Raw genomic sequence first — 14,040 nt, 5'->3', positions numbered from 1 at the left:
GTACTATATAGCTGACATGTGGGATGCTGTCAAGAGGAGTATAGGCGTTAGTAAAAAGAGGAAGAGTGAAAAAGGTCGATACATAGCTTAGGTCTATAGAAAAACAAGGAATATGGAATTAGTGGAGTATCGATCACCCGTTCCAGCTCATGCACTGCCTATAGGTGACGTCACTCGATTGTCAGCATGCACTCATGACCGCTGTGCTCTGATAAGGGTTTAATTCAATAATGTTCAGTCGATTTCCTGTCAAGCTGCAAAATTCAAGACACTCGTTTTCGTGACCCAAATTTAGGAATGCGGGGCGACCCATGTATTCCTGGCGACGAGAAGTGATGCTGAGGATTGCAAACACTCACTAGGGATGTCGTGTAGAGGAATAATAGCCGTTAATTCTTGAAAACACTCCCAGGGATGTCGATCAGCTGAGCGTCCTCTCACAGCTGACCGTGTTTATGTTTGCTCGGGGAAAGATCTCTCGTGTAATTAAAAGGCGGCTAATAATATGAATAACTGCTTTACCGGCTTAGTTTCGTGGATTAATCGATATCTTTGTTAATTTCGTGCTCGGTGGGGATCATTTTGAATTGTTATCACTATCTTCAGATCAAAATCCCACTCTCAAGGTCAGGCAGCGGGCGAATTCGTTTTCTTTAAAGTTATAACCGGGTAAACCAAAGCCGGCCATTCTTTTACTATGTCATCACTTAACTCGCTGCACTACGTATTTAAGAGATTGGTGATGCTATATACTTGTTAAAAACTGCAACCCAGCCTTTATGTAATGTGTTTTTTTCGCTTGGTTACCATGCAGCCTCTTCTCTCATATCCACCCTGTTATGTAATGCCCTTCTCCATTCAATCACCAATGTCTTCCCTTCCATTACCTATTGTTCTTTTTTTCTACGTACATAAGGGATGTGTAATGCTATATTCTTGTTAAAAACTGCAATCCAGCCTTTATGTAATGTGTTTTTTCCGTTTGGTTACCATGCATCCCTCTTTTCTTACCCACCCATTCAGTCACTATACCGTCTTCTCTTCCATTACCCATTGTTCTCTTTACCTACGTACATAAGGGATTGGCAGTGCTATATACTTGTTAAAAACTGCAATCCAGCTTAATTCTGAGTAATGTATTTTCTCGTTTAGCCACCTCGATCACCTCCCTCTTCTCTCATAACACCCGATTAGGTACATTGCCTTTCCCCCATTCAATCACCATCCTCTTCTCTCCCATTGTCCTTTCTTTATCAGCCATGGCAGCTGTATGGAAGCTTTGTCTTCAGAGGAGTGTGTTAATAGAGGCTCAAACGACCAGAGATCGAAGTGACGTACGTAGCCTCACTTCCACAGACTGCTGTAGGAAAAATTATAAAACGAACTTATTAATTTGCTTTGTTGGAGGCTTTCAAGGTTATAAATTGATACAAGATAATTACGTGAGCCAGGTAAGGCCAGCAAGCTGCTTAATCCCCACCTGAAATATGAATAAACGCCACCTTGTCTTTTAAAGTCATGTTATGAAGAAAAGTATGAAAGGTACAAACCTTGAAACTCAGCAATTCCTTTTAATGGATCCCCCTGACCCTGGAAGAACACTGCACAAAAATTTATATATATATATATATATATATATATATATATATATATATATATATATATATATATATATATATATATATATATATATATAAAAGCCTGCTACTCGCCGCTCCCATAACAGAAAATAGATAAGAGTATCCAAAAGAGAGGTCAATTTCAGACGGAGAGGTCTTGAAACACTTCTTGAAAGAGAACAAGTCATAGGCAGAAGGAAATAGACGAAGGAAGGCAGTTCCAGAGTTTACCAGTGTAAAGGATGAAAAAGTGAAGATGCTGGTTAACTCTTGCATAAGGGGTTTGGACAGTATAGGGTTGGGCTAGAGTGGACAGTCAAGTGCAGCGGGGCCACAGGAGGGGGGGGGGGGAGGCATGCAGTTAGCAAGTTCAGAAGAGCAGTCAGCATGAAAATATAGATAGAAGAAAGCCAACATGGCGGCGGAATTTAAGAGGTAGAAGACTATCAGTAAGAGGAGAGCTGATGAGATGAAGAGCCTTAGACTCCACTCTATCCAGGAGAGCTGTGTGAGTGGAGCCCCCCACACATGAGATGCTGACTTGCCCTATCTGTGTCCACACTGTGCACCACAGTCTCCCTGATGCAGACCAGCCAGATCCCATCACCTTCCCAAGCAGGTTTGCTCTGTGACTCAAGATAAGTGAGTTAGTTACTTGAAAAATCAAACAAATTAAGTTTCTCATACTTTTAAATGTTTAGTTAAAACTGTCACCACCAAAGAAAACTTCAATCATATATATATAATTCATTATTAATATAAAATAATGTAATTACACATTGGAAATGTTCAACTCATTATAATTTCTTTAAAAAATGTATAACGATATACATAAGCATATAAATACCTAAAAGTATGGCAATGAAATGGAAATATTGTGCTTGTTGGAATATAAAACCTTGAAGTTCCCTGCTCACTGAACTTTACTACAGCAGGTCAAGCCGCCTTCCTCTGCAAAGGTAATGACTGTGTACATCTGTGTAGCTACACTAGACATATAAAGAGAAAAGTATTTTACAGTTCAATAAATAAACAGTACAACTGACAAACCAGTTAAAGCTACACTTGTCCTTCCAAGCCAAGGCAAAACAAAAGTGTGTGTGGCAGTAAACAAGGTCCAAGACTTTAATCATCATTCACAGCGAGGGTCAGCAACTCAGGTCTTGCTGACACTGACGAGAGGGAGCGAGACAACAGAACAGGGTGCTACAGAACCGACAACAAGGTACAGGATATGCAACGTGAATGCACAAGGAGAGTGAAGCATTTATCTGGAGTATTTCTAACTTTGGTTTCATACAAGCAATGAATTTCTGTCATCAAGGCACAGAAGCAATTAAAGTGTAATGCATATACTTAACTTACGTGTCACAAGATTGGTCTTTGTGTTACACCACACTGCATGATGCTGATATTCATGTGCTAACTATTCGTACCAAAACAACCTTTGATAACAATGCTACCTAACATTGTCTTCCTTCTTTAGTGAATAATGTATAAATCATGTGTGCAATGACAAATGAAGCTCAAACTTTATCCATAAGTAATTGCATTTTAAATTTACTATTATTAAAAATACATATGTATAAGTACAAAAATCTTTAATATGGAAGAGGCATAAATTTGAATCTGCTTTCTTTTAAGTATCACCAAACTTCCTAAAACACCAAAGTGCAAGACAAAACATCCCCGCATGAGGTGCAGCACATACCTCCCTCTGAGCCATGGCTCCATAGCTCCCTCCATGCCACACCTCCTTCCCTGCAGCAGCCAGTGACAGGAGCTGCTGCCTGTGCTCCACCACACACCCCATACAACTACTACTGCAGGAGCTGCCCCAACCTTGGCTGCTTTAGTAAGCCAGGTCTTTAAATTGTCCTTTTAGAGAAAAAGTTTGTCATAAAAATTCCAAATGGTCATATGCATCTCTTCACATTCTTTGTGTTGGAATATGTATATATATACATAGATTAATCAATATTAACCTCTGCACCATCTTAACACAGTAAAATATATACTTCATTTCCTTTATTCAGCTGCATCCTCCTCTTCAAACTTAACACTTCATGGACAATATAACGGTGTCATCAACCCTCCCCCTTCACATCCATGGTAGGAAGGCAACATGGGTTATCTTGCAGTCATCATCATCAATGGTGACCCTGTTTCCTCCCCCTCCTCCTAACAGGCCTGACTCTACAGGAGAAAACAAGCATGAGAGGAGACCCTTCAAGCTAGAAGCAGGAAGAGACAGTCACCTACACACATCCATAAATAATTAATATCTCAGACCAGACCAGCAACCACCAATAAGTTGTAACCTTTCCCAGCATCCACAAATCACATGCAGCCTGAAGTTAGAGAGGGGGCACAGTTTGCTTTTGTGCTGCCCAGTGCTACACAATGGTTATAGGGGTTGGGCTTATTTCTGAAGTTAATGTGAACAGAGGATGTATGTTCCATCTTAGCCAGGAAGCCAAAAGAGGAAGGTAGATCATCAAACACATACTCTGTTTCTTCTGAATTATAGAAATGCCCAGACACACTGGGATGAAAAAAGATCACGTCTATTTCACTGATATTTTAGAAGACAACATCAGTGCCTGACACTAGGTTAGGTGTCATAGGGTGGGCGAGGCGACGCATCCCCCTGGCATATACCCAACTGATTGATGGATTGATTGATTGATTAGGAGGCAAGTAAGGAATGATGGTCTCCAGCTAGGGCCTGGACTCTCTCCACATGTCAAAAGCTTTGTTCCTTTACTTCAGACTCATTTCTCCAGACAGCAAGAAACAGGAGCTGAGGTTAAGGACTAAGATCTCTCAATGCTGAAGTACTTATCATGTTAAACCCCATTCCAGCAAATGTTAAAAACAATTCTCTCTGTATAGCAAAAGCTTCATTCTTTCATTTTAATCCCATCTACTATGACAGCAGAAAGTGGGCAGCTGTCATTATTTTCTCATGGGTCATCAAACAGTCGTTTGTCCCGATGAAAAAGTGGGCAAAAAACATTGATAGCATGTCATAATATAGCCTGAAGGAACAGTGCGCTGAAGTGCATCCTGGAAATACATTCAAGTCACAAGGCCTCAACTGACTCCTTCCTTTTTTTTTTCTACTTTATTCGGTTCGACCTATGGGGCCTATGGGTAATCCTTGGCCACTCGGCAGTGACTTACCCACCATCCTCTGTAGGAAACACAATTACCAATGATGATGGCAATAATAACCCCTTTCTTGAGTAGTAAGACTTCTAAAACAATTACAAGGCGAGTCTCCCAATAGAGTAATCAAATAAACTGCCATACATTTGCCTCCCAAATAAACTGTCATATGCTTGCCTCCTGCCAAAATGTATGCTTTCTTCCAAGGAATAATATCACTCCACTGACAAAAAACAGTAGTCCCAACACTTCCTACACTACATTTACAGCTAAGAGGCATTAGAATGTCTTCCGGTGAATGGCTCGAGCACCGTCTTCGTCATATTCTCGTTTGCTGACCCACATGCGCTTGAAGGTGTCTAGGGAGGCCAGAATAGAGCCTCCGATCCAGGTAGAGTAGAGTCGTTCTGCTGGTGCTGAGATCTGATGAGAACATTGTACATTAGTAAAGATAAAGTTGAAGCTACAAGACAACAAATTTATATATTCAGCTTTGTACAGAATTGTGGCATTTTTACAAAAGAACACTAAAGATACTTGCCCTAATTTTGATATCTTTGGGTGCAAGCTTTTTGACTTCACACAGGAGTCGATCCCCGAATCCCTTGAAGAGCGTCGAGCCTCCTGAGATAACGATGTTTTGGAAGAGCAGTTTGCGCAGGTCCATGTCAGACTTATGGATGGCGTAGAGCAGCACTTCATGAATGCCGTCGCTCTCGTCCCCGACCAGGTGGGGCTGGAACAGGACTTCAGGCGCACGGAAACGAGCCTGACCGACCTGGTAGATGGAAGGATGGATTGGGGTACTGTCATGGCACTGCACCCACAATGACCACAAAGGGAGACAGTGGGTCACCGGTCAGCATGCAGGCGTGGTGGACCTAAGTTCAAAACCTGCCTACCGCTACATAGCAACAATTTCAGTCATCGCCAAGTGGCCTAAGACTACTCATCTGCTGTCCTTAAGACCACTTATCAACCCAGACTCTAGGTAAACTCTCTAGAGGATCAAAGATGAGCTCCAGGGGGCAACATGAGCCAAGCAGGATGGCACCACTATAAAACACTTGTGGATGCATCTCACACCAATGGAGGAGGCAAGGAAGATCACAACCTATATATTGCTGCCTCTGCATGGGGATGATTCAATTCAACATTCCCTATTCACTCACATCCCTGAGACATGGAGATTAAAATAAATGTCTTTAATGAATTCTACTGCATGTCATATGAAGTGACTGACAGGGACAAACCTCCTACAATCCAGGAAGGTGGCTGAGGTAAAGCACAAGTCTCTCCTCAACTTTTTCAAGAGCTTGTCACTAACCTCTACAGTGGACCCATCCGGCAACTGGTACTGAAGTCTCTCGGTGTCCACGCTCTCCTCCCTCTGTGGGTTGGTGGCAAGGTAACACACGCGCTCCTTCATAGTCTTCACCACTTCAAACTCTGCTGTCGTGTACAGGCTCAAGCCTTCTTTCCTTAGTAGTAGCTTCAAGTACCTGTGAAGATTACATAACATGATGGAATGCTTGCAAATGAGGACCACACTAAAGATGACCCCACCCACACCCACTACTGGTTGCTCAAGTTCATCAAAATATATCAAAAAGCAATGTATGAAAGCTATTTTGACTCTCCACCCTCCTACAGGAAATTAACTTGGGACCTCACTGCCTGTAAAGGCTCCTAAAAATTAATTACTTAAAAAGAAGTTAATCTATCTATCCATTGTTGTAAACTATCCCAACTGCCCGATGGAAATAAAGGTAACTCGACATACGCAAGTTTGGTTTACACATTTTTTAAATAACGCGGGGTCCAAAATCCAAATAAATGTTTAATTTACACGTTTTTTTTCACTTATACGCAATATTTTATGGAATGGCCACCAGATGTCTCATGCAACTGGACTCACACGGCGCTGCAGCCACACAGCTGAGCTCAGTTCTTCCCGCGCGCCACTTGAACAACAATACAGTACCCACGTTGCCACGGTACTCAACAACAACAACACCCTCGCTGCTGTGCTACCACAAGGGGAAGGGCAGCCAGAGGAGGAACCATGAGAGGGAGAGGAGTCAGAGTGATACGGTAGGCAATAAAGGTACAAACCTACCTCTTGTTTGATTTACATTGTTTTTTGATTTACGCGACCTCTTCAAGGACACAATACTCGCGTAAATCGAGTTACCTGTATAGACAAAGGTACATTATGGGTGGGGATCCAAAACACACTCCAGCTTGTGACTTCCAGAAGGCTATACACTGATGATGATGGTGATTAAAAAATAAATAAATGAACACCAAGGTCATGACTATACACTCACCGACTGACATCCCGCCCAGCAATGTCGACCCGCATGATGGAGTGGGGCATGGCGAAACCCTCATAGATGGGCACAGCATGGGTCACTCCGTCCCCCGAGTCCAGCACCACCCCGGTCGTTCGTCCCGTCGCGTATCTGTAGACCACAGTGACTCAACATAAACTTGGGAACAAAGACATTTAATTATAATAATCTTTCCTTTCAAATAGAACAACTATAGGTCATTCATCACTAAAAATATGCTTGGGAACAAAAACATCATCTATTCTACTCTTTCCCTCTAAACAAAGAATCTGTGAGTCATTCATGATCATATATAAGCCTGGAAACAAAAAAAAAATCACTTATTATATTCTTTCCTACTGAATAGTGCATATTTGAAGTTGCTGGAAGCTATCTGATAACATTTACTCACTACCAGTAAACAGTCACGCCCACATTTTAAGGATGACCAAATGTTAGTTCAAATAGATCTGCTGATATCCTTCAAATTCAATCCTCTAGCTTACCCAAACACCAGATGAATAACCACTTGTACAATATAACTGATATGTCAAATGGAAATTATACAGAATCTAGGTTAAGTGCAATATAACTGATTTTTTTTATGGGAATAATGAAGAATCTAGGTTAATTCACTTCATTTCAGCTGTTCTAGGGTTGTCCTTCTATAATAAGCATGCTAACTTAAAATCTAATTCAACAAATCAATAATTACTTACAAACTTAAAACTGCTTGCATAGATACAAAGAGGGCAGGAACGTTAAATGTTTCAAAAAATATTTCAGCTGCCTTTTCTCTGTTCTTCCGTGGATTTAGCGGAGCCTCTGTGAGTAACACTGGATGCTGCAACAAGGGAGACAGAACTATTAGAATGCTGTAAGATTGCTCTGTAACATTGACTTTGTATAACCACGCCTAGGGTCAATTCCAAACTTTATATTTTTCTTGATGAGGCAGAATCGTTCCTCTTGTCTAATAGGTGACTTACTTCTTCAGCAAAAGTTTGTAGCTGATCTTTGCTGTATATGTATTGCCAGATTCGCTCCATATCGTTCCAGTCCGTCACAATACCATGCTCCATTGGATACCTGCAATTTACAAACATATTTCAAAGGACTGATAAAAAAGACATTGACAAGCAGGAAAGAAAGAACCAATAGTTACTTCCTGCCTAGATAACTCAGGAGTCACGTCAAGACAAAGAACACTCAGAGAGACATAGTGCCAGATCCATAGTCCAAAATAGTGTACTTGTAAGCCCCTAAACCCAACTGTACTCTCTATGTTTGTTAGATTTTCTATTAAGAATGCAATACTAAACAGATCTGAAGTTTTCTTAAACCTATAAACTTCTGTAGGAATAGAATACCAAACACTACCCCAAGATACTTCTGTAGCCTTTGGTATTTGGTTTGAAGGCTTACAAACCTGCTGTGTTAGACTATGGAACAGGGACATAAACATCACTATAGTCGGTTCCATGAGACCTGGCGGGCCTAATCCTTCAGGGGTCGACTCCCGGACTTGGTAAAATTGCTTAAGTGATGGTACTGATTTAAAGAGGTAGCAGAGAGCAAGAGATAGTAGGCTATACGTCACGGCAGGTTAGATAGAGTAAACAACAGCCAATGAGTGACGCAGAGACTGTCACCCAAGCAATGATGCCAAGTCCATGAGTCCACCCCTGAAGGATTAGGTCCACCAGCTCTCATGAAACCGACTATAGGTAAGGATCAACGTTGCCAGATTGTCGTACTCAGCCTCTTATATTTACCGATTTCCAACCCCAAAACTGCCCCCTGGGCCCCAATTATCGTTAAAATAGTTAATTCCTGATGTTTCCTGGCAACAGTTATGCGTCAGAAACCAGTAAATACTATGCTCTGGGTACGATAATCTGGCAACAGTGGTAAGGATCCCCAAGACACGGTCCTCACCTGATGGATAGAAGGCCCCGGTGCTCCTCAGCCTTGGGGCCCACAAACAGGTCTCCCTCCAGCGCTCCGGCCATCACCCGCACATGCTTGGGCCGGCCAATGCTGTAAGTACCAACAAGACGTATCAGGGTGTGTCTGCCAATCTGTATGCACTTTCCCAGTCAGTACTCCCAGTCAGTTACAGTCAGTTTGCTATCCAGAAGACCACAGCCACCTATCAACCCAGACTCTAGATTCAAGGATCAAAGATGAGTTCTGGGGGGCAGCATGAGCCAATGCAAGATGGCGCCACTATAAACACTTGCCTGCGCCAAGACGGGCTGGGGCCAATCATCAGGCCCTATCAAAAAAGCCTACCAGCACCATAGGCGAATACATAAAAAAAAAAATCAAATCAGGGAACAAATAACAACTTTGGGAAGTAAAGCTGAGCTACAAAAATAAGCTTAGCCCAAAGCAAAGATTGCTAACCATCCTTCATTTTTATAGCATTTTATTTTTATGCTGTCACTCCATTTCAAAAAGTATTTTCTATTACGAATTACTGAGTACTAATTAGAAAGATGATGACAAATTAAAATATTATATTTCAGAAGTATGTACATCCAACTTGCTAGAAAGTGCCTTCATTTTTCTTTTTTAGAAAATTTAGAAAGTAATACATTACAACAACTTGGAAAATATAAATTATAATTTCCAGCAAAACAGTGTTATTGGACTGATCAAAATATTAATTTACTTTATAGAAAAGGTAGTTCCATCCACCAGAGAGCAGGTGTGATACACATTCTAAAGCTACTTTGCTTACAAAAATACCTACAACATGCTGCTCCTATACTTAATATGTAATGCATAGTGTTACTTACTAGTTGGGAAAGTGGCATTTTGGTGTCTGGTCACCAGCAAACCCGGCCTTGATTACACCCGAGCCCTGAAAAAATAAACGGACGATTAAGAATTTCAAATCATAAGTGTGAATTAACATTAAATAACAAAACCATCCATCCCAGTGAATACAAACTTTCTAAAAAAATAGAGGTCAATTTTTTCCATATTATAATATCTAATATGTTGGATTGCTAATAGGTTGCTAATTTCCTGGGGACAGGTTACTTATTCAGTGGCAGCAGTGACATCTTACCTATATATATAAAAGAAATGGGTTACTAAATTAGCAGCAATGAGTTGCTATCCAAAGCAGGTTACAATGGGCTGACAGGATTGGTTACCTGAGAGCGTAGTTACTTAGGAGAGGTGAAAAGAAAACTCATGAAGACTTCTGACAGAAACAGGTGAGAGATCAACAAAAAATAGACCAAAACAGAGGTAATAGTTTCACCCACCAGAGAGAAAATAAGAGGCAGAATAAACTAAAATAACCAAAGTAAATAAGTAGTATAGTTCTTTTCTGGAAGTCTCATCCTGTTACAATATGCATAAGAATGAGCACCAAGGCTTTGCTGGAAGCTGTCTTATGCCTATACATCAAACACATTCAATGACCCCTATTTCCTGCAGGAGGTGAGGCACAAAGTTGACTCTCTCTCTGTCTTCTATTGATATTTTCATGCTGACTACTTTTCTGAACTTACTAACTGCATGCCTCCACCCTTCACGCAACCTTGTACTCTAACGGTCTAATCCTATGCTATCCAAATCCCTTATGCAAGAGTTCACCAGCATCTTCATTCTTTCATTCCTTTCGCTGTTAAACTCAGGTGGATCGTTACAACTCAATGCTCCTCAACAGACACCTGCACACACCCAACTTTGCTCTAGCTCACTCCTATGATATCCAAATCCCTCATGCAAGTTAACCAGCATCTTCATTTTTTCATCCCTTTCGCTGTTAAATTCAGGTGAAGCGTGACACCAACGTCTCTTCTACACCACACACCTGCATATGCCTGACTTTCTACTCTGGCTCACCCCTATGCTATCCCAATCCCTTATAAAAGAGTTAACCAGCATTGTCAATCTTTCATCCTTTTCACTGGTAAACTCAGTTGGAGCGAGTCACTTAAACGTCATACACCACACACCTGTACATACCTGACTCTACTCCACCTAACCACTATGCTACCCAAATCCCATATGCAAGAGCAAACCAGCATCTTCATGCTTTCATCCTTTCACTGGTAAACTCAGGTGGAGCATGACATTTGAATGCCACTGTCACACCACATGCCCAACTTACTACCCTAACTCATCCCTATGCTATCCAAATCCCTCATGCATGAGTTTAACAGCACCTTCATTCTTCCATCTCTTTTGGTGGTAAACTCAGGAGGGGTGAGACACCTGAACATACCTCTACACCACACAACTGACTATATGCTATCTAAATCCTTTAAGGAAGAGTTAACCAGCTAATTAATTCCTTCATTCCTTTTGCTGGTAAATTTAAGTGGTGTGACATCTGAACACTCTTGCAAGGATTATTGAAGAGGGGGTAGCCTACTAATTTCAAAACAGTGACTGCTTATTTCTGGACGAAATATGATGCTTTTTATTATGGATAGTATTTTTTTCCTGAAATCAATAAACTGACTTTTCAGTGTCTGAGGTGCATCCACCACTGCCTCGCTCCACCCATTACCACCAACATGCCGCCTTGTCCCGTCCCACGCTACATGCTTCTGCCAGTCCACTTCGCATGCTGAATGAATTTAAACTAACCTAACCTAACTTGATTTAATGTAACCTACCTAACAGGGGCTTTGCCCCCCCTCAACCCACTTAACGAGGGAGCTTCGTCCCCCATGACCCCCCTAACAGGCCCCCTGGATAATTTTGGTTGCGAGGGGTGAGTATGGGCGAACACTAGAATAATACCGTAAATTCATATTGTAAGTATTAACTTCGCAAGAGGTAGCTACCCTCTCCAACATCATCCACTACTGCTACACCAAATACAGTACCTTTTTACACTAACTCACCCATATGCTACCCAAATCACTAATGCAAGTTAACCAGCACCTTCATTCTCTCATACCGTTTGCTGGTAAACTCACGACACGTGAACGCCCCTCCAAACACACCTGAACGCCCCTCTACACACACCTGCCCACGCCCTGCCGCCCACCTGGAGCCCTCGCCCCCTCGCCCACCTCACCCACGCCCCCCACACATGCCGTCACCCCACCCAACACCGCACCCATTCCCCCCCCCGCCCCCCTGCAGCACGGGAGGTAAAACAACACCGCGTGAGTCATCAACCAACAGACCATTTGACAGCCGCCCCCGCCTTCCCCGCCCCGGCCACGTCCTCACCCTCCCTGCCGCCCTCGTTTACCCCTGCCTGCCCCGTGCCCACGTTGCCCGCCATACTCACGTTGTCAATCACCACCGGCTGGTTCACCAAGACTTCGTACGGCTCCATTGTGGCGAGGAAAGGCAGAGGGTCACCTGCACCGCCTCGCTCAATGGGGTTCTGCGAGGTCCGCTGCGCCGCCGCTGGAGGGAAGCACCGTCCTGCCTGTCTCGCCTAAACAAATAGCTCATACGGGATAATAATGGACTAAAACATCTTAAAAACTGACAGAAATAAGAGAGAAGGGAACTATCTGTATTTACCAAGCTCCAAATATTACAAAATGATACAGGGAAGCACCGTCGACCCCGCAGCATGCCTGTCTCGCCTAAACAAATAGCTCATACGGGATAATAATGGACTAAAAGATCTTAAAAACTGATAGAAATAAGAGACAAGGGAACTATCTGTATTTACCAAGCCCTAAATATTACAAAAAAGATACAGGGAAGCACCAGTACGTCGGTCCTGCCTGTCTCGCCTAAACAAATAGCTCATATACGGGATAATAATGGACTAAAAGATCTTAAAAACTGATAGAAATAAGAGAGAAAAATGATACAGGGAAGCACCGTCGACCCCGCAGCATGCCTGTCTCGCCTAAACAAATAGCTCATACGGGATAATAATGGACTAAAAGATCTTAAAAACTGATAGAAATAAGAGAGAAAAGAACTATCTGTATTTACCAAGCCCCAAACCTTACAAAAAGACACACAGGGAAGCACCGCCCTGCTTGAGTCCCTATAGCAAAGAGTTTATACGGGATAATAATATGTCAAAAGATTATAATAAGGAGTATAATTGAAGAAAAGCTGATACAGATAAGAAAGTAAAGAGGGAGCTATCTGCATTTCCAGCACATAAACTGTATAACAAGGTAGGTACAGGGATAATGATTTAGATCTTATTATTGAAAAGAATATAATAAATAACAAATAAGGGAGGTATCTACATTCCAAACCCTCAAACAATGTAAAACGGTTCAATGGTCAGCCTTCACAACGGCACACCTGTACCTGTCTCTCCTGCCATGTCACCTTTTTCTTATTACGGACCCCCGCGCACGCGTTTTTATTTTTCTTGGTGGCCGCAGCTTTAGTTTTAAGTGTGTTCCTCTGTAATTGTTTTTCATGGACCCTTTTTTTTTTTCTTCTTTTTTGCTGCTGGCGGTCTCAAGTTCAGAGGCAACAGCACTCACAAACATGCAGCCAATCAGCCTTACATCAAATATTAAAATATATATAGAATGTAATCAAAAGCAGCACCAAGGGGATGGAGGCTTCAGAATGATTTACATTCCAGAAATCCTTTGAAACCCTCATTTTTACACAAATTACGCCAGAATTTTTCTTTACTACACTCCCACACGACCACTGCGTGTAACGAAACACACAAGAAATTAATCCAGACAAGGAATGTAAAGGTTTTCCCAGCGCCGGAGATCAACCTGCGACCAGCGAAACGGGAGCCACTCCTTAACCAGTCAGCCAAAGAGGTACCCCACTCGCAGTGAGTTAGGGGAGGCTCGCCCATCAGGGAAGTCGCTGCACTACACACCCACTCAGGGTGACACAACAGATTCACAGGAGAGGATGCCACCACTTTGCCACCAGTGAAACGCTTTACTACACTCCCAAACGACCACTGCGTGTAACGAAACGCA

General features: G+C 42.3%; 1 protein-coding gene across 1 annotated transcript; it reads right to left on the bottom strand.

Moving 5' to 3' along the window:
• Positions 1-2,720: 2,720 nt before the first annotated feature.
• On the bottom strand, positions 2,721-12,560 carry LOC126986888 (beta-centractin). Its single transcript, XM_050843363.1, has 9 exons — positions 12,396-12,560; positions 9,928-9,992; positions 9,062-9,163; positions 8,113-8,212; positions 7,843-7,967; positions 7,121-7,255; positions 6,118-6,292; positions 5,332-5,568; positions 2,721-5,213 (listed from the first exon to the last, which is right to left on the bottom strand). Exons 1-9 carry the CDS (start codon positions 12,441-12,443, stop codon positions 5,070-5,072), a joined length of 1,131 nt encoding a protein of 376 aa, XP_050699320.1. The 5' UTR covers positions 12,444-12,560; the 3' UTR covers positions 2,721-5,069.
• Between the last annotated feature and the right edge of the window lie 1,480 nt (positions 12,561-14,040).

This window comes from Eriocheir sinensis, chromosome 63 (genome assembly GCF_024679095.1).
Source record: "Eriocheir sinensis breed Jianghai 21 chromosome 63, ASM2467909v1, whole genome shotgun sequence".
Taxonomy (NCBI): domain Eukaryota; kingdom Metazoa; phylum Arthropoda; class Malacostraca; order Decapoda; family Varunidae; genus Eriocheir; species Eriocheir sinensis.
The sequence above is the reverse complement of the archived record's forward strand: the minus strand, read 5'-3'. Positions and strand labels throughout refer to the sequence as shown.

Bases quoted from the DNA above. Each gene is read 5' to 3' on its own strand.
- LOC126986888 (XM_050843363.1), bottom strand. From the start codon at position 12,443: ATGGAGCCGTACGAAGTCTTGGTGAACCAGCCGGTGGTGATTGACAAC. The intron at 8,213-9,061 runs GTGAGGACCGTG...TGTAAATTGCAG, and splicing joins CGGGGCCTTCTATCCATCAG to GTATCCAATGGAGCATGGTA. The intron at 7,256-7,842 runs GTAAGTAATTAT...TGTGGTCTACAG, and splicing joins ATGCAAGCAGTTTTAAGTTT to ATACGCGACGGGACGAACGA.